This window comes from Nothobranchius furzeri, chromosome 14, assembly GCF_043380555.1.
Source record: "Nothobranchius furzeri strain GRZ-AD chromosome 14, NfurGRZ-RIMD1, whole genome shotgun sequence".
NCBI lineage: Eukaryota > Metazoa > Chordata > Actinopteri > Cyprinodontiformes > Nothobranchiidae > Nothobranchius > Nothobranchius furzeri.
In genome coordinates this window covers 45,497,280-45,516,915 of record NC_091754.1, presented here as the reverse complement: position 1 = coordinate 45,516,915, position 19,636 = coordinate 45,497,280, and the positions used below count along the sequence as shown (strand labels likewise).

General features: G+C 46.4%; 1 protein-coding gene across 4 annotated transcripts in view; it reads right to left on the bottom strand.

Annotated features, from left to right (window-relative positions):
* Nucleotides 1–420: 420 nt before the first annotated feature.
* The window catches only part of sin3aa (SIN3 transcription regulator family member Aa), a 33,969-nt gene continuing 14,753 nt past the window's right edge, over nt 421–19,636 (bottom strand). For 2 of the 4 annotated variants that reach the window (XM_015952206.3, XM_054743074.2), the window contains exons 11-21: nt 17,241–17,357; nt 9,868–10,106; nt 9,603–9,786; nt 5,588–5,662; nt 3,144–3,726; nt 2,899–3,068; nt 2,644–2,817; nt 2,290–2,382; nt 2,070–2,164; nt 1,799–1,991; nt 421–1,167 (exon numbers count right to left, since the gene is read on the bottom strand). In XM_015952206.3, the coding sequence (XP_015807692.1) occupies nt 937–1,167; nt 1,799–1,991; nt 2,070–2,164; nt 2,290–2,382; nt 2,644–2,817; nt 2,899–3,068; nt 3,144–3,726; nt 5,588–5,662; nt 9,603–9,786; nt 9,868–10,106; nt 17,241–17,357 (2,154 nt within the window). In that variant the 3' untranslated portion in view covers nt 421–936. The remainder of the gene's footprint in view (nt 1,168–1,798; nt 1,992–2,069; nt 2,165–2,289; nt 2,383–2,643; nt 2,818–2,898; nt 3,069–3,143; nt 3,727–5,587; nt 5,663–9,602; nt 9,787–9,867; nt 10,107–17,240; nt 17,358–19,636) is intronic. The other 2 variants (XM_015952207.3, XM_054743075.2) reach the window with 1 other exon arrangement.

The following is a 19,636-nucleotide window of genomic DNA, read 5'->3' as shown; positions in this document are numbered from 1 at the left end:
CCCCCCCCCCCCCCCCCCCCACGGTTTTTACAACAGGGATTAAAACGACACATAGGAGGCAGAAGCTGTGATCTTATCATCATTTCCCTTTGGTAAAAAATGATCTTCCTGTTATAGACTAACGACTTTAGCCACGCTGGCTCTAACTATGTGTCATAAAAAGGCTGAGACTATTTACAGTGTATTTACATCAATTCCTCCCACAGGTGTGTGTGTGTGTGAGAGAGAGAGCTGGTGCTGTGGCAGAGGGCGTAATAAAATGGTCCAGGGCTGCGAGGATTCCTGGTGTTAATACAACTATATAATATAATATATATATATGTGAGTATATATACACACATACACTGGAATACATCAGTCTGACATTTACAAGCTATACAATTATACAGTGTTGAGATGTGACCCCCCCCCCCCCCCCCCCCCCCCCAGTTCCTAATAATGCTGCCATGTTTGGGAGTAACGAACACCTTCCTCGTCCTGTGTGATGCGAGTTAGCCACAAGGACCAGATCTCGTTGTGAAGGAAGCGACCCCTAAACCGTCCTCCTGAATAAGTGCACTTGTCTGTCCCATGGTTTTCCCTAAATGCCACAGAACAGATCCTGGACTTGCTGTGGTGGAGCTCTGATGGGTTTACATAAGAACGAAGCTCAGGTGTGATCCAAGCAGAAAAAGCACCACTCTCCCTCTCTTCCCGGGCTAGCTGGAGGAAGCTTAGCGACGTGGCTCTGAGTGCTGGAAGAGCTCGGTTCTCCGACTGGAACTGGACCAATCCTAGGTTTTGGCACCGAGAGGCCCTGTGGAAACGCGCCCAGCTGAAAATGCTGGTTACAAGAGAAATCTTTAATCCTGTCGCCCGGATGCAACACACACGATGCTCCCATGCTGGCCCTAAAAACACCTTACACCCCACCCCTGCAGTAAAACTGAGCCACGGCTATGGCGTCTTGCTCGATGGGCTGTATTTGACCCGGTACTTGTTGATGTTCATGAAGTGGAGGAGCTCCGGGTGGCGGGTGGTGCAGCAGGGCAGAAGGCCGTCGCGTCCTTCACCCATCAGCCACTTGTTGGTGTCGGCGCTCATGTCCCGGGTCACGTTCTCCTTGATCCAGGTCTCCAGCCAGGCCTGGAAGCGTTTGTGTAGCCGAGTGCTCACCCTCTCGTGTGACTGTAAAACACAGACAGACAGGTAGCCATGTTAGGGTCGCTCGGCATACTCAGGTCCTGTTGAACAGAATCAAAGGCCCTCTCTGCAGATGATGTGATGCTTTAACATCTTTGGTCCATGATCTTAATGATGAGAGTGGACTTCTCTGAGTCTGAAGACCAGATTCACACGCAGAAAAGAGTTGGGAGGGGCCGGATGTTGGTCAGCAGGATCAAGACTTCAGTAACAAGGGCAACAAGGGACGTCTATAATCCAACCCTCAAATGAGGGCTGGAGTTTAGGATGAGGAATGAAGCGACAGGGTTCTAGAGCCCGGTAGCTGAAGGGCAGCCTTGGAGGTCAGGTGAGAAGGTCCATTGGTTGTAGAGCTGCTGCTTCCAGTCACCAAGATCCTCCCACAGGTCAGAACCTCTCTGGTGTGGGAACCTTTTGGGATCCTCTAGGAGTAGCTGAAGGTATGGCCTTTGCTCTGGGTGGTTGGATGACACGTGACTGGATCCCTGAGGTCTACCGAGGAACAACTCGGAACATGTTTAACGTTGGACAGAAACCTAAACAAGATGCTCTAGAGGGAGTCGAGGCGGGATCCTGTGATCCTGAATGAGGCGATCGGCTGAGAGCTGCTGGTTACCTGCTGGGCTCTCATCAGGGCGGTGCGGCGGTACATGTAGTCCTCAGACTTGAAGACGTACACCATCTTGTAGGAGTTGAGTTTGAACATACACTCCATCTTCTCCTTCTCCAGGGACTTCTTGCCTCCCCCACAGGCTTCCTTGTCCATCTGCTCTCTGCCAGTCTGGTACTTTCGGATCCGTCTCAGGTTTCTGGTTCAGGACAGCAGAAAGAGTGTCAGGACACCTCTGAACAATGACACGTGCGTCAGACACGTGAACATGACTTACCTGGGCAGGAACACGGGCTTCTGTGCCAGGTGCTCCCTTAGCTCAGGGGTGGTGGAGTCTGGGTTTAGGTAGCGGCAAACGTAATCGGACCAGCGCTGGACACACAGAACATGCTTAGGTCATTCAGAGATGGTACTACTATGTAGGCTAGCCCTAACTGAGCTGGATACCAACACAACACCGTGCCACATCGCCATGGCAATGTGTGAATGACACTTACCTCTGCCTCCATGGGCTCGTCTGAGTTCTCTTCTTCTGTGTCAAGCAGCTCCACGGTGAGCTGCACTTGCCCTCTGTTCCTCGTGACCGTCACCTGGGCAGGTAAACCAACAAACCACATGACCTTATAGAACAGAACCAGCATCCCAGCAAAAGAAACCATGAGCTGACCCTAACCCCCCCCCCGTCTGGTCCCTCGGTCACAGGACAAAGTCTCCATGTTGTACCAGTAACTAACGTTCCTGATGACTGGATGAGTTGCAGCCCTGCTGTGGGAGGACCACGTTCTCCTGTCATTTACTGTTGGTACAGAAGAAGATGGTGGATCCAAAGCAGAACCTCTCGTGCCTCCTACCTTGAAGCAGTTCTCATCAGACATGAGCTGTTCGGCTTTCCGCTGGTAGATTGCCTCTGCAGAGTTCCTGGAAGGCTGCGTGGACACTGATCCTCCTGTCGCCCCGTTGGTGCTCTCTGACAGGTAGAGGTCTGTCACCCGGGCGCAGATCTCGTCGCTGACGATGTGCTGGAGCTAGGGGATGACAGGAAGAGCAGCTGACAGGTAAACAGCTGTCACAACAGCTCGGGTGGGCGTGAGTCTGCAGGTGACTACCTGGCGGACAATGCTCTGGATGAGCTTGTCCATGGTGAAGGCGGTGTAGGCGTGGATGGTGAACATCTCCCTCAGAGAGTCCTCATACTGGCAAGCTTCGATGTTCCCATCCAGCAGGTTACGCACCATCTCCAGGAAGGCTGAGTAGTAATCCTCCACTTCAATGTCCACTGGTGAGCAGAAACACGTTGGTGTTTGACTCAAAACTAAATGGCAGCTAAGCGAGTCAGCGTGCCGATACTCACTGGGCTCCTTCAGCCGGAGCTGGATTGCTGGCTTGTCGCTTTTCTCCTTCTTGAGGCCCAGGACTTCCTTCTCCCAATCCCGCTCCCGAACACTGTCATCCATCTGCCGCTCGGCCTGCTCGTAGAGCCGCAGCAGGCGTGAGCAGAGCGTCTGGTGCAGCCGCAGGAGGATGTACCAGTTGTTGTTGACCAGGAAGATGTTGTAGGCGTCATCACAATCATGCCGCTTCTGTGCCGCCATGTTGCTGAATAGCAGCTTGGACTTAGAGGGGCTTGCCCTACCGGAGATGCCGTTGTGCTTTTTGGATGCCCCCTCCTCCAGCTCCACCTCCTCCTCCTCTTCCTCCTCCTCATCCTCCAGGTCGGACAGCTCGCCACGCTGAGAGAAGAGCAGGTCGGGGAGGAAGTGGTAGATGATCTGTTTGATCTTGTACTTGTCCTCCTTCTGAATGCTGGTCTGGCGCTTTACATGGTGGATAATGAGAGCTGCGGCATCCTCTAGGATCTGGCTGTCCTCATAGGCTAGTGTCAGGTGGGGGCCGGTGAGGGGGGCGGCGTTCTCCTCAGACACCTGCTCTTGACGCTGCAATGTAAGGTCAGGCTGACTAAAACACAGAGTTCAAGCACTTTCGAGGTGAAAGCACGACATAAAGCACCACCCAGCAGACACAGAGGAAACTAAAACTCAACAATTAACGGTTACAAACACGTCTGGCTAACGCCTTCCAAGTTCATTTCCTGCTTTTGAAGATCTTGAAAGGCTATTCCTTAAAATCCCGCTCTCACTGAAGTCCTGACTACATTTGACTCCCACCTTTTCTTTAGTAACCTTTCTACCATTATTTGTAATATCACTGGTAAGTTCACCATCTGGACTAGGGTCAATGATATTGTTGCTATGGAAACAGGTGCAGTTGTTAATTAAAGCTTGCCACAGTAATTCAGGTCTGCTCTTTAGTTTTTATTAATCGCTTTTGCAACCAGAGACAGGTCATCCTTCAGCTTTACAAGCTTCCTGGTATGTCCACGTCTAGTGACAATAATCTGAACACATTGAGCTCGGCTGATTAACAAAACTTTGCTGTTGAACTCTGAGAAGCAGAATTATTGACAAAAGTCATTAAATTAATGTGTTGAGTCAATAATTTGATGGCTTTAGACTTGACTTGGACTTGTACACCAGTGACACTGAACTTGACACCTGTTTACTTGAAAAGACTTGACATTTTCCTCCATCCATCCATTTTCAGCCGCATATCCGGAGTTGGGTCATGGGGGCAGCAGCCTAAAGCCGGGCGTACACTGTGCGACTTTTTCACTTTTTTGAGCCGATTTTCCACTCGTGTGAAAATCCACAAGATCGGGGCGAGTTTTGCGCCGAGCGTCGTGTACAGGGGGTTATCAGAGGGGATTAACACCACGTGACCAGCTACCGATCAGCAATCGCGCACAGACTTCTGGAGTGTTTGATATTTTGCTCGTTCCTCGTGAGGGTTGAAGCGGCGCCGCGAGCAGCTGCGACCCAAAAAGTACCAGAACCGCTCACGACGCAATCATGCATCAACACCGCTCACCCGCTATTTCCCTAATAACACACGTTGTTCGTTATTATTTCTAAACGTTTTTTTTACACACAGTGACATGGATTGTCAAGAAAGCGTGTTTGTCGTGTTCATGTCAAACTAAACTGATCACAAAACACAGATTTACTTTCTTTCGTTTTCCTCATCCAACCCCCATAAATCCCTGTGTGTCCTCCTGCAGCACTCCCGAAGGACAACAGGCAAAACAAGACAAAAAAGTCGGACGTGTTGAGTAAAACCTGCTATTTTTAGCATATTTTTAGGGCCGACGTGTTGCTACCAGACGTACAGTGTGAGCAGTCAGGTCGTATCCGTGAACTGGGTCGTGCAGTGTGAGCACATGACTCGTGAGATCTGCCCTGCGAGGAAGTCGGACAGTTTGAGCTGAAGCTGAATGCTACGAGTGAAAAAGTCGCAGTGTCCGCCCGGCTTAAGCCGAGAGGCTCAGACTTCCCTCTCCTCAGCTATTTGGGCCAGCTATTCTGGGGGGATCCTAAGGCGTTCCCCGGCCAGCCGAGAGACAGAGTCTCTCTAGCGTGTCCTCCTAGTTGGACGTGCCCTAAAAACTTCACCAGGGAGGTGTCCAGGAGGCATACTAATCAGATGGCCGATCCACATGAACTGCCTCCTCTCAATGTGGAGGAGCAGCGGGTCTACTCCAAGCCCCTTTTTTGATAAGTTATGACACACAAAACTTCTCAGTTTGACGAGCACTGCCTCTCCATCCTGGACAACATCTGTCCTGTCCGAACCAGATCAGGTCCTGCAGTGAACCCTACTCCCTGGTTTAACGACAGCATTCAGCCTGAAGCACCAATTCCATTTTTGGTTATTTTTTAAACAGATAAGGTTTTTCTTTACCTTGCTGACGTTTTGTTTGCGACTGCAAACATCTTCAGAGCTGACGCTCAAGCACCAATGCAGAAGAGTTGAGCGCTTGTCAAAAGACAAAGACCCAGATTAGAGATCTAGATGTTATCTTTGACTCAGACCTGAGCTTCTCTGGACCTATTAAAGCTATAACTAAATCAGCGTTTTATCACCTTCATCAAACATCAAGAGTCAGAGGTCTCATGTCCAGACCAGACTTAGAGAAACTTATTCATGCTTTTATTTCTAGTCGGCTGGACTACTGCAATGGTCTTCTAACTGGTCTTCCCAAGAAAGCTGTGAAGCAACTGCAGCTTGTTCAGAATGCTGCTGCTAGAGTCTTAACAAGAACCAAGAGAACGGAGCACATCACTCCTGTTCTCAGATCCCTACACTGGTTACCAGTAAACTACAGAATAGATTTCAAAGTGCTCCTACTGGTTTATAAATCACTCAATAGCATGGGACCAAAACACATGTCTGATCTCATTCCTGTATCTACACCAAGCCCCCACAATGCGGCTCAAAAATTGAGTCCAACCCGTAAGTACCACAAATTGCAGTTCCACCCTCATCCACTGGGGGCTGGTGTCAGAAGCGAGCAACTCCTCATTGACTCCCATGTTAAAAATACCAATTTCACAGCAGAAATAAACATGTTTACAGCCTGGTACCAAAACATGTTTTTGGTTTAAATGATCTAGTTTACACTCATGACAACTCTGAGGGGGGTGAATTTTTTTCTCACTCTTCTGTTAAAGTGTATTAAAAGCCTAAAATTCTGTATAATTAATGAGCATCAGACCCACGTGACCACAGAGCTAGCTCCGTGGAAAGGCCTCAGTAGAGACTCGGTCTGGCTTGGAAACTGTTCTGGGATATCGAGTCTCTGTGTTTGTGTATTCTTTTCTGGATATTATTTGTGCAAATGTTGGACAAAATGACTTGCTGTGGCATTAATTGCAATAATAGAGCGTTCAAGGAGTCTCCACTTCATTTTTTTCGGTAAGTAAAATTATATTTATGTATTTTAGGTCACTGCCGAGCTGAGCTTAGATTTTAACATGTACTGTTTAACCATGAAATTTAAATGTAATAGGGTGAAACCCAGTGCATTTAACATAATGCTGCACTTTAGAAAATGGGTTGAAATATAACATGTTGTTGGAGCTGGGTTCCGACTATCGGCATGTGGAGCTCTCGGGAGACCGATGTTTTCCACCCGGTTCTCCCCTCCCCGCAGCTCGGCGCATCTCTGTCTGATCGCGGCTTCTGTCTGCTGCGCGGGCTGCCGGCTTGTGGAGCTCTGGATGGAAACCTTTCCACCCAGTTCTCCCCAGTGGCAGCTCGGCGCATCTCAGATCACAGCGGCGCTTGTCTGCTATGCGGCTGTTGGCTTGTGGAGCTCTCGGGAGACCTCTGTGTTCCACCCGGTTTTACCCAGCGGTCAGCCCGGCCTATCTCTGACTCAGAAGCTCTGGTGTTGTGCACAGTTAACTCCAGTTGTAGCTAGGTTGCTACCTCCGTTAGCTTAGTTCCCACCTCCGTGTTAGCTTTGGGTTAGCTTCAGGTTAGCTTGTAGCTAGTTCGACCAGGTGTCATCAGTTGATCCCAGCCTTACAGCCCCACCCTCAGCTCCACCTCTCTTCCCTTTTGTGGAATTGTCTGGGCATGACGGAACCTGTGACACGGTCAAAATGGCGGTGGTGGCCACCTCCCATTTGGCCTCAAAAACCTGTTATTGGAGCCCGTGGAAACCCATTGTCCAATATTTATATGTCGACGGTCTACACCCAATAGGGCTCTGACATCCCTTGGAAACATCAGCTGGTAGAGCCTCGGGTCAGAACCAAACATGGTGGAGATGCATTTAGTTACTATGCTGCTCACATATGGAATCAGCTTCCCCATGACCTCAGATCTGCCCCAACCCTAGCGTTGTTTAAAACTAAAACCCTCATGTACTCATCAGCCTTTACATGAATTGTTTCTTACCCCGGGTTTCGACGGGAGCCGTCAGCAGCACGTTACTGCAGCAGCACGTCTTGCTCGCGTAAGCTGCTGCTTGGCCCTTCCTACGAGACGCGAAGCAGCAGGGGAGCAGCTGTCACCGACCGAGCACGAAGTCACACGAGTGACTTCGACCAGTAAACACAACAACAAGCAGGAGAAAATTACAACATGGTTTGTGTTTTATGTTCTGTCCGTTTTATAATCGCCAGTACGGACCTGAAAAACAAAGGAGACCGCTAGCTAGGTGATAACTTCTCACGGGGACGCACAGTTAGTAACCTTTTTAAAAAGTAAAGCAACCAGAAAGCAGTACGTTCTTTATTCTGAAAATCTCGGTAGCTTCTCTCCATTTCCGCGTCCGATTTCCTGTCTTTCCTTCCCCAAACATGTCTAAATTGACCTGTTTCAGAGGCGTCGCGCGTAGGAAATAGAACCGGCGCGTAAAGGCCGCGACATGCTGCTCCAGAGACGCGGCCGACTCGCGCTGCTGACGGCTCCTGTGGAAAAGGTTCTGTTGACCACAGCGGTTCCTATCAGCAGCTATGACGTGCTGCTGCAGTAACGTGCTGCTGACGGCTCCTGTGGAAAGCCGGGGTTATGCTGCATCGTCTCCGCTGTAATCTGTAATGTAACTTTGTCTTCTCCTTTAGCTCTAAACTGTAATTCTATCTGTGTGTGTTTTAATTTGTGTTTTTATGTGTTTTCATATCATGTCCTGATAATTGTAAAGCACATTGAATTGCCTCGGTTTGAAATGCGCTCTACAAATAAAGCTGTCTTGCCTTGTGGAAGAAAACCCATCTCCATGTCCATCTGCTGCACCCAAAGGATCTTCTGACATCCTTTAACTCTGCAGTCAGAGATGCAAGGGTTTCCTATTTCTCCAACCTGGTGTCCCAGAGCAAAGGGAACCCCAAGGTGCTGTTTACCACCATCAGCAGCATCGTCTCTCCTGCCTCTCCTACAGCCTCCATCCACTCTGTTGCAGACTGTGAGAACTTTCTGTCTTTCTTTGTGGACAAAGTCAATAAGGTTAGATCTAGCATCTCTCCTTCAGCCTTATTGCTGCCTCTCCCGACTCCAACCAGGACCGTCATCCTAGATAGCTTTGCTCCGGTTTCTTTGCCTGAGTTAACCAAACTAGTTAACTCTATGAAGACCTCTGCATGCCCCCTCCACATCTTACCCTCATCTTTGTTTAAAAGTGCTTTTCAGTCCATCGGTCCCAGCGTGCTCTCTATAATTAATGCTTCTCTGGTTTCTGGTCAGGTCCCTGCTTACTTTAAGAACGCTGTAATCCACCCGCTTCTTAAAAAACGAGTCTGGACCCCTCTCTCCATAGCAGCTTCAGACCCATCTCTAAATGTCCGTTCATCTCCAAGATCTTGGAAAAGGTTGTGGCTAAACAACTCACAGCTGCTCTTGATGAACATAACATCTATGATAGCTTCCAGTCAGGTTTTCGTAGAGCTCATTCTACTGAAACAGCTCTTCTTAGGGTATGTTAGGTATTTTAATGTATTACTGTCTTAGATGTTCCTTTTTAAGTAATCATATGTTATTGATGTACATATGTTGTTGATGGAAAGGATTGTGTGCAACTTTTTCTCATTTATAATTTTGAGGGATAAAGGTGTGGCATTTCTGTATAATGAACAAGATATGTAAAAACAAAAAACTATTTTCATTTACTGCATGATAATCGCATTTTTTTTGTAAATTGTTTAGTCGCTATGAACATTTCACATTTATATTAATAAAATGTTTAATATAAAGGTTGTATTGATGTATAGCAGGTTGAAATACTCCAAAGAATGGAACCACAGCATCTGGTAGTGTAAATGCAAGTTCTGGTAGACTTGTTCTATGGCAGGTCTTAAAGGCTAAATGATCGCTCTAGTTTTTCATGTTAGCAAAAACAAATTACAAACAATTAATATAACAAATACTGAATCCATTTCCCCACTGTGGGATTTATAAAGGCTATCATTACCTCATCGTAGATGCTTTCTATTTCATTCAGCAAGTACTTGGACCGCAGCACTTTGGTGTCGTTTTGCTTGAAGTTGATCCCTTGATGGTCCAGAGATTTGAGGTAATACTTCTCGTTCTGCTCCCTCCAAATCTTGTTGAAGCCTCGCTGGGCTTCTCGCCACTCCTCCTCTTTAGTTTTTAACCTGGTTTCAACAAAAGCAGGAAGCTGGCAGAACAATCCAGAGTGTTGAGGAAAAACAGTGGAGCTTAAATTTTCTGCTTGCCTTTTTAAGACGATGGGGACAGAGGCAGCTGGGCTTTTCCTCAGACCATCGATGATGTCAGCAGCCTTGTCTCCATATATCCTCTGAATGGCTTTGCGGTGGATCACCTCTGATGACCCACCCAACGTGTTGTCCAGGCGAAACTTGGCCTGCTCCTCGGCAGACATGTGGGACAGCTTCCGCTGCACCGCCTCCAGCACTCTGATGGTGGCCAGGTTGGTTTCCAGCACATTGTCCAGCTGTGTTAAAAAAATCAAAAACCTATTTGACTATCATCGTCTGACGAAGGACGTGAAAAGATTGGGAGAATAAATGGAATTAATGCTGCAAGCAGCCTCGTTCGGCCCTCGCAGCGAAGCTGCTCGCCCTCCGTCCGCATCCCCTAAATTCCATCCCCGACCCTCTCCCAACCCATCGCCCTGCAACCGGTGGCGCACGAACGCCAATGCGCGCCAGACACCCCAGCGTGCATTTAACTGCAAATCACTGTGAGCTGTCACCTCAATCTGACTCAACCTTTCCTCCTAGCTTGCCAACAGTACCCACAAAAAAGTTTTACATTAGCAAAATATCCAGCTTCAAAAGAAACTCTGCAACGTAATCGGAACAAAATGACCGACTTTCTGTGGGATATGAGGCATGGCTCCATGAGACCTCTTTGTAGGCCCAGGCACACTACATAGTTGTGCAACATTTCACAATCCGCGGTCAAAGCATGGCTTGGGGCTGAGAGTCTTAATGGTCATAGGGGGCGCTATTTCAGAAAAAAGGCAATGCCCACAAGCTTATGAAATCTATTTATATTGGGGGTCAGACTAAGATCACTCTTCACAAATCCTTTGGTGATATCATGAGAACTGAGGAAATGAGAAGCAAACATATTTCCATGGCGTGATGACCAATTTCGCCATGCTTCCAGGGCCCTCTTTTGAAACCTGCCTGTACTAGACACCAAGTGACCCCAACTTGTGTATTGCTATTTGGCAGAGATTGCTGTTGAATAGATGAAAGGAGTTCAATAGGGAGCTCTGAAAAGTATAAGGATGGTGTGGTGACAAGTCAGTGTTTGAGGCTTAGCCACGCCCACATCGTTAGACTTTTGGAAAATCCGTAGGTTCAGTTTTTCCCGATTTGTCTTAAGAGTATTTAGCAGAAATATGAAGGCGATGGGGGTAAAGGGCGCTGTGGAGTTGACGTACCTTTGAATTAGGGCTGGGCGATATGGACCAAAACTTATATCTCGATATCTTTTAGCTGAATTCCGATATACGATATATATCTCAATAATTTTCCCCCTGTAAATTATTTACAAGTGACCTCACTTCAAGCTGTCTTGAGAAACTCTTAACTTTTTCAACAGAATGGCTTGTAACGGAGTATTTACTAGCATAGCAAACCAGAGAGGAGAAAACCGGAACAACATTTCTCACCCGTTGAGCTTGTCTTCAAAATAAAACGTTTACCCTATAGTTTACTATTCAAACCCTTACAATATGTCTGAGGTAATTTGGAGAGGGAGGGGTTTGGCTCATCTCTCCGCACAAGCAGGATGGCATTGAACGTCCCCAAATAATTAAAAACCAGGATGCGAAATGCAAAGTTTAGAGTAGCACATTTACCCAGAGGCTCTCAGAATGAGCAAACTTGTGAGAATACATGTAATAGCTGCTTAGAGACAGAGCAACATGTCGCTAGCATAGCGGCTAATCGCTGGCATTGCAGTTTGGCCAGTTATATCGATATAAAGATATAAAGTCAACTTATGTCTTGTTTAAAAATTATACAGATATCAAATATATCGATATTGACCCTTTGCACGTGACATCACGCGATGATGGATGGCAAAAAGACCGTTACGCCCGTTGAAACTCCAGTGAAGCTAGTCAAAACAAGCCAGTTTGTAGCCTTTTATCGCTTTTATTTAGTTGATTTGATAGTAAAATGGTTTTAGCTTGCGGCGTTGTTGGCTGCACTAACGGACAAGGATGTAAACTCAACTAGTTTTGTTTTTTAATAACTTTGATGGAGACTGAGGACGGAGATGAACTGCCACGTCAAGTGGACTAGCCCTCAGATTTGCAGCGAACATGTTTTTACCGGGTAAGATTAACGTTAATTTATTTCGTGAGGAAGACAGAGACAGGGATAAATGTGATGTGCTTATACTAGTTATTGATAATCCTGACGGATGGGTATTTCACCATGGATGATGCGCGCCATCCACTGTAGTGTAAAGCGAGATGATTAACAATATTAAAGTTCCGATGTATGATTATGTGTGTAAAAATTACGTTATTTATTTATTTAAATGAGCGTTGCCTTTCAGAGATCTTCTCATTCTGGTGTGAGAGCAGAAGCTGAACCCGGTAACACCACCATCAACAAGGGATCTGGACGTTTTAACTCAGGACCTCAACTGGCTCCTCTCAATGTGGATGAGCAGCGGGTCTACGCCGAGCCCCTCCCGAATGGTCAAGCTTCTCACCCTATCTCTAAGGGAGAGCCCAGCCACTCTTCGGAGAAAACTCATTTCGGCCGCTTGTATCCGCGATCTCGTTCTTTCGGTCACTACCCAACGCTCATGACCATAGGTGAGGGTAGGAACGTAGATTGACAGGTAAATCGAGAACTTCACCTTCTGACTCAGCTCTCTCTTCACCACAACAGACCGGTACAACGCCCGCATCACTGCAGATGCAGCACCAATCCGCTTATCGATCTCACGCTCCAGATTTCCCTCACTCATGAACAAGACCCCGAGACACTTAAAACTCCTCCACTTGGGGCAGGACCTCATCCCTGACCCGGAGAAGGCGTTCTACCCTTTTCCGAATCAAGACCATGGTCTCAGATTTAGAGGAGCTGATTCTCATCCCACCTGCTTCACACTCGGCTGTGAACCGCTCCAGCAAAAGTTGAAGATCACGTTCTGATAAATCCAACAGGACCACATCATCTGCAAAAGGCAGAGACCTGATCCTCAGACCACCAAAACAGATTCCCTCCACACCTTGGCTGCGCCTAGAAATCCTGTCCATAAAGGTTATGAACAGAATCGGTGACAAAGAGCAGCCTTGACGGAGCCCAATTCTCACTGGGAATGAGCCCGACTTACTGCCGGCAATGCGGACCAAGCTCTGAAACCGGTCATACAGGGACCTAACAGCCCATACCAGAGGGCCTGGTACCCCATACTCCCGGAGTACCCCCCACAGGGGCGGCGTTAGGCCCAGCTACTTGGGCTCAAGCCCCGAATATTTTATGAAAAGCCCCAGATCTAATACGTGGAAGTAACATGCAGTACCAAAGTCCAACAGAGAGGGAGCAGCTGGCAGTAGTTTGTATACAGCCTGCCTGAGGCTCCACCACTGAAGAAGCCCTTCAGCAGCCGGCTTCTTCTACAGTGCCTGGCTTCTTCTACAGTATCTGCCTGAAACGCAAATGTAAAGATGGACATAAGGGCGTTTTTTAGACCAAAAGTACCGTGACAGAACCCCAGCTTTGATGAGACTGGTGTTGACTCAGGTTTGTGAGTCTTATTTGGAAATATTTGTTGTGCTGCTGGTTTGCCTAAAGCTAGATTACTATCAGGTAAAGTTGTTGGAGAAAGAACGCGGGAATATTTACTATCATCTCACACTAAACACTAACAGGAATGTTGCGAGTCCCACATGCCAAAGACAGTGACAAGTACGGGGTCAAAAGGTGAGCCACACTGGACTGGCTTGTGCGAGCAAAATCAGCCAGTCGACAGGAGCTGGGCTGCAGGTCAAAAAACTGTGGTCAGAAACAAGGGTCACTCAAGGGTCACAGGGACGAGAGGATAGAACTGGGCAAAAGGTCAGGTTGACTGACCCAACCTCTTTGCCCCACCCCTGGCTTGGAAAGATGGGATTGGAGGAGAACAGAGTGAAGACAAGCCCATCAGATCCAGAAGCCCTCTCGGGAACATTGGAGAGAAACTGAAGAATGCTGCAAAAGATGATGTAATGACCTGTGTTAAGAAGAATGCTGCATGTAGTGAAAATGACACCAAATGTTTTGTGTTGAGCTACAAAGTGTGTATCTGGTAAATGACCCCATGACCTTAAGCTGGCCCAGGAAGGGTATATAAGAACAGCTCTGAACAGCAGAGGGAGAGATTCGGAGATTCGACAGCAGCTGGGGCAGAGGACAAGAAGAGACAGAGCAGATTTGGAGGGGTCATCCCCCGTCCAAACCTGGATGGGGGATGACAGAGGACTCTTGGAAGAAAAGAGAGGTTCAGTTCTTGGGGAGATTCTGAGAAGACAGGAGCTAGTGTAAACTAACTCTTATTTAATCATTTTGAACTAATTCCTCCGTGGGGGATAGCAGTTGTTTTTTACTTTACCCATTTTTGTATTTTGATTTTGTAATAAACCTTTTTTGAAAAAGAAACATAATCCTGATTCTTTCAGGTTTTCTCTAAAGCTTCACGTTTGGGGCCCTGGCCATAATTGCACAGAGGTAAGCTTATCGATGATCGATCTCTGAATTATCGGGACTTACTTTACAGTTTATAATAGAATAAAATAAAGAAACCTTAAGATAAGGGAAGTTTTAACTTCCCCCTCCTTGCGAGTAACGAGTTGTCTTAAGGGCGATAAAAGCAAAATATTCGAGGTTATTTTGGCTCTGATTGCAGGTTGAAAAAGTCTCTAATCAGCTGGAAGGTTGGATTAATAAATAAATTGATAAACTTATGATAGCCTGATCAACTAGCATAAATCATTTTATAGTTACCAACCTCCCACATAAGCTGTTAGAGGCGCAATTAATTCCGGGTAACCCAAACAATTGCTGAGAGGCTTGGCTTGCCTCCAGACTTCTCTCTAGTATCTTAACCAAAAGGTAACGAGTTTAAAAGAAGTGTAGTACTCTGGGGCTGGCTATTCGTGCAAGTCATTTCACCTTTAAAATAAAAGACAAGATTCTAATTAGATGGTCCAAACCAGGATCTAGTACAATTATACTCGCCGACATCCCCTCGAACCCTGATGGATGCACCGTCTCATAAGTTCTAACGGAACTGGGTTTTAAAGGAACCGGTAAATGGGACGGGCACGCGACATGGCTTCCCAACGTGGGGCACGACAAATGCCACGTTCGCGACATGGCGCACCAATGTGGGGCTACAGAGCGAAGGTTCAAATATTAGATACCGGACTATTCGACGTAGAACTATGTCTTTTAGGCTGATAAAAGCTTACGCACCATGGACCGGATAAGCTTATAACCTTGGAGTGAAAACCGCACCAATTTCTCGAAAAGGAAAGAAATTTGGGAGAACGGAAGATTAACTCAAAGAGGTATAAAGAAATCACGGCTTTCCGACGTAAGAAAAGCCAAGGATAAAAGCTAGGCAAAAAATAAAAAGGAATAAAGAGTAAGAATAAAGAATAAGACGTGAAAACGAATAAAAATAAAATAAATAATAAAAAAGAGAAACTTTCAACCAGCCATGGCAGATAGATCTTTAACGGTAAAACCGGAAAATGTTCTCCTTAATGTGAGATTTGTCACCGGAGAAATAGCGACATTTCAAGGTGAACCACAAAGCGTTTTAGCAGTATCCTGTAACCGGAGTTTTCATAACGAGGCCGGAACGGCTCAAGCCGCAGCGGAGCGCTGTCCGAATGCTGAAACTCAAGTAAAGAATAATCATGTATTTCCGTTAGTGGGTGATTTAGTGATTCTAGCAGAACAACGAAATGATCCTGTTTTTAATCAGATAGCGTGGTGTTGTTGGGAAAATCCAGCGAAACTCCCCACGGGCGAGCAATATGAGATCCTTCTGGGATTGCATTAAGCATAACGTAAGTGGTCCCTTTATAATAAAAGACGTAACTGGGAACGTGGTTTTAACTGAAACTGGTTTGCGCGTTCACCCTCATCAAGTTATAAAATAACTATGAAAAATAAAATTAATTAATTAAAAGAAAAAAATAAAATAAAATATAATTTTTTTTTTTAATTAATTACTTGATTAAAGGTCATGGCTGGGCCAAAATCTAGTGAAGAAATGACTTGTAAGATCCCAGGTGCTACGGGCCTAATTCTGTTAACGAAGGGGGATTCTGTTAAAGATTGTAAAGTGGCTATGTTTCCGGGCTTCATAGAATCTGCAAATGTGTATCGTTACGCGCAATGGGGAGGCTAGAAGCCGGGAACATGTATAATGTGCCTCCAGACTTCTCTCTAGTATCTTAATCAAAAGGTAACGAGTTTAAAAGAAGTGTAGTACTCTGGGGCTGGCTATTCGTGCAAGTCATTTCACCTTTAAAATAAAAGACAAGATTCTAATTAGATGGTCCAAACCAGGATCTAGTACAATTATACTCGCCGACATCCCCTCGAACCCTGATGGATGCACCGTCTCATAAGTTCTAACGGAACTGGGTTTTAAAGGAACCGGTAAATGGGACGGGCACGCGACAGGAACAATACTCTGCCCTGAATATGCTTAATATGTAGCTTCAGATTAAAAATTATGTGACTTCGACGTGCCGCTACAGCTCCGCCCTCTTTTGAAAACTCCTATAAAGTGACGCCAAGAAACACCCACTTGTCTTGAGTTACCAGCTACAAATTTGTGGTGATTAAGTCAAATGGGGCGATTTGGGACCTATCACAGTCAAACTTGACCTTTATGGTTCTGAGGGGGCGGGGCTTGAGTGATGTCACATCCAACCATTCAATTTAGTTTGTGGCTGGATGTTAAATGACCACAGAAATTTTTGTAACTCTACTCTATTCGAGTATGAAGTTATAGCCCTTTATATTTTTTGGTCGAGTAGTCAAACTTCAAGGCCTGGCCACGCCCCCTCAGCAAATACAAAAAGTCAGTTTTATTTTTTCTATTTGATCGCCCATCCCTTCTGAGCAATTTCCCACAACTTTCGAGACGATCGTGCGAAAAATGATCGAGTAAATCAATCAGAAGCGGACCCTAGAAACGGCCAAAACGGGGTCAAAATAACCACTTCAAACCAAAATGGCCGACTTCTTGTTTGATGTTGACCATGATTGCAAGAGGCTTTTCTGTGTGGACTACTGAGTACTACAAGTGTACAAAATTTCATAACTGTACGACAAACTAAGGCTTATGGAGGGGGGTATTTTTCACATTCTAGGGGGCGCTGTGGAGCTAGTTTTATTGCGATTTTTTTTGGGGACCTTTAAAATGAAAAAATTTTACACCACGCCTGACATGTGTGCAAAAATTCCTAAGTTTTCGGGTATGTTAAGGCCTCCAAAAAGCCAATGTACTTGGCAGAAGAAAAATAAACAGCAGATACAACAGGCCTTCGCAGCGCTTTCGCTGCACGGGACTAATAAAACATGCTGCTAACCTCAAAGCGCTCATCTTCACAGCGGTAGATGTGCTCCTCGTACTGAGACTTCTTGGAGCTGACAAAAGTGGAGTCCTCAGACCAGGAGGGGAAGGAGACCCAGGTGTCGTTCAGGACCTGGGAGTGGAGAGCACATCAGCGGATCAGTAAAGGGAACAACAGGAGGTTCTACATCACAGCGGCACTAGAACCAAAGCTCTACAGAAGCACCAACGACGACGCAGTCAGTGCCATCTAAAGCCTCTCCAGTCAGTTTCACTTTCCCTCTGAACAACTTAGGACCAAACCCACTGATTCAACACGAGGAAGATCAGCAGCAGGTTCTCTCCCTCTGCTGCTGCTGCTCACCGGTCCCACTCCTAGGAGGTCTGAATGACGGAAGTAGGATGATTCATGTTTCATCCCAGGAGCCAAATAGGTCCCCCACTGCCTCCGTTCACCTGTGCTGTGCTTTTAGCGGGTTGCTTTCAGCTGCCTACACCACTAAACACAAGTAGCACCTCCGTGAAACCAACCTGACAAGTGTTTAGACACATTGACTCTCAGACTACCATTCTTCCAGGAGCCCACCTGAATCCATCTTTATGGATACGGGGACTTTCCTGACTCACCTATAGGGCTGAAACAAATACTCGAATAATTCGATTGAAAAAATAATAGTCCACTTTTATTTTGTAAATCGATGCCTCATTTACGCTCACTTCTGGACTATACGATCTCCTTCCACTGTGACCATCCAGTTATTTAACAAGTGCAGTTGTTCTGCCAGTGCAGCTCCAACTGATCATACAGTTGGCAGAGCAAACAACAGGAGGAGTGCAAAAGGGATGATGACACCCCAGAAAGTTTCCAAAAAGTGGGAATTATTCACACTTGATGACAAGAACGCCTGTTGGTGGTGGTCGGAGGGACCGGTGGCGCCAGTGCTCGGCAGCCTCGTCTGTCAGTGCGCCCAGGGCAGCTGTAGCTACATCGTAGCTCATTCCCACAAGAGGTGTGAATGACTGATTGTGTTGTAAAGCACCTTGGGGGGTTCCAGGATGCTAGAAGGTGCTATATATCAAATACCGTATTTTCACGACCATAAGGCGCACCTAAAAGTTTTAAATTTTCTCCAAAATGTACGCCGCGCCCTATGGTGCGGTGCGCCTATTGTGTTGTTGTGAGATGCGAATGTAATAGAAGACAAGGGGCGTGGCATGAACATGTGGACGTGAGGGAAGACAGACCTGTGGATCTGCCACATCGTCATCAACATCCTCGCTATCTGCCTCAGACTCCGGCTGCGAGTCTCTGTCCACTTCCTCTGCTTCCAGTTCAAAAAACAGCCGTACTATCTGAACTGCCTGGTGGACATTTATCCTTCTCATCATCCTTTATTAAAGCCTAATAAAAGCCTGCTAAACTGCAGAGACAACATATCTGTCCGGATCGCTCCAAAATATGAAGTTTACCGTCAATATCTGTCTAATTGTTTGTTGTTACTCCATTCGCGCCACTCCTTTCCCCGCGAAGCGGCTCCTTTTTGCGCACATCTCGTTACTCGTGCAGCCTTCCTTTCTCTCTCTCAGCTACATAATGATGTTAATAAAACACAATTCAAATCACACTATTTTCTTAGGCCTATTAATAACACACATATGATTTTGCTCATGTGGAAAGTTTATGTGGTTAACTCCACCAACTAAACATATTCTGAACTTCAACACAGCGCATCAGCGCTTGAAGCGGCGCTGCAAGCAGCTGCGACCCAAAAAGTACCAGAACCGCTCACGGCGCATGCGCAATCATGCATCAACACCGCTCGCCCGCTATTTCCCTAATAACACACGCTGTTCGTTTTTATTTCTACACGTTTTTTTACTCACAAAGATTGTCAAGAAAGCGTGTTTGTCGTGTTCGTGTCAAATTAAACTGATCACAAAACACAGATTTACTTTCTTTATTTCGTTTTCCTCATCCAACCCCCATAAATCCCTGTGTGTCCTCCTGCAGCACTCTTGACACAACACCGGCTTTAGTAGGAGGGAGACCCGCGATTATCCAAGTGGTGCTCGCTGCAGAACCACAAAGGCGGAGCTGCACCAGAAGGTGGAGCTGCACCAGAGTCAGCCCCGCCCATTCCAGAATCAGCCCTGCCCATTCCATCAGAGTCAGTCCAATTCCTTCCAGTTGTCAGACTTGATAGCATTCTGGAACCAAAGAGGGTGTTATAGCTAAAAAATGCAACATTGAGGATGGAGATGAGAAGTTAATTGAACAGTTTTTGTAAAGGTTCCATATAATTGAAAATCTAACTTTTGGAACTTTTAATCATGTTATATTGTCATTTCCTCATAAGAAACATGCCAAAGCAATTTTTAGCCTCATTCATGCATTTTCCTCCCATCTCAGCT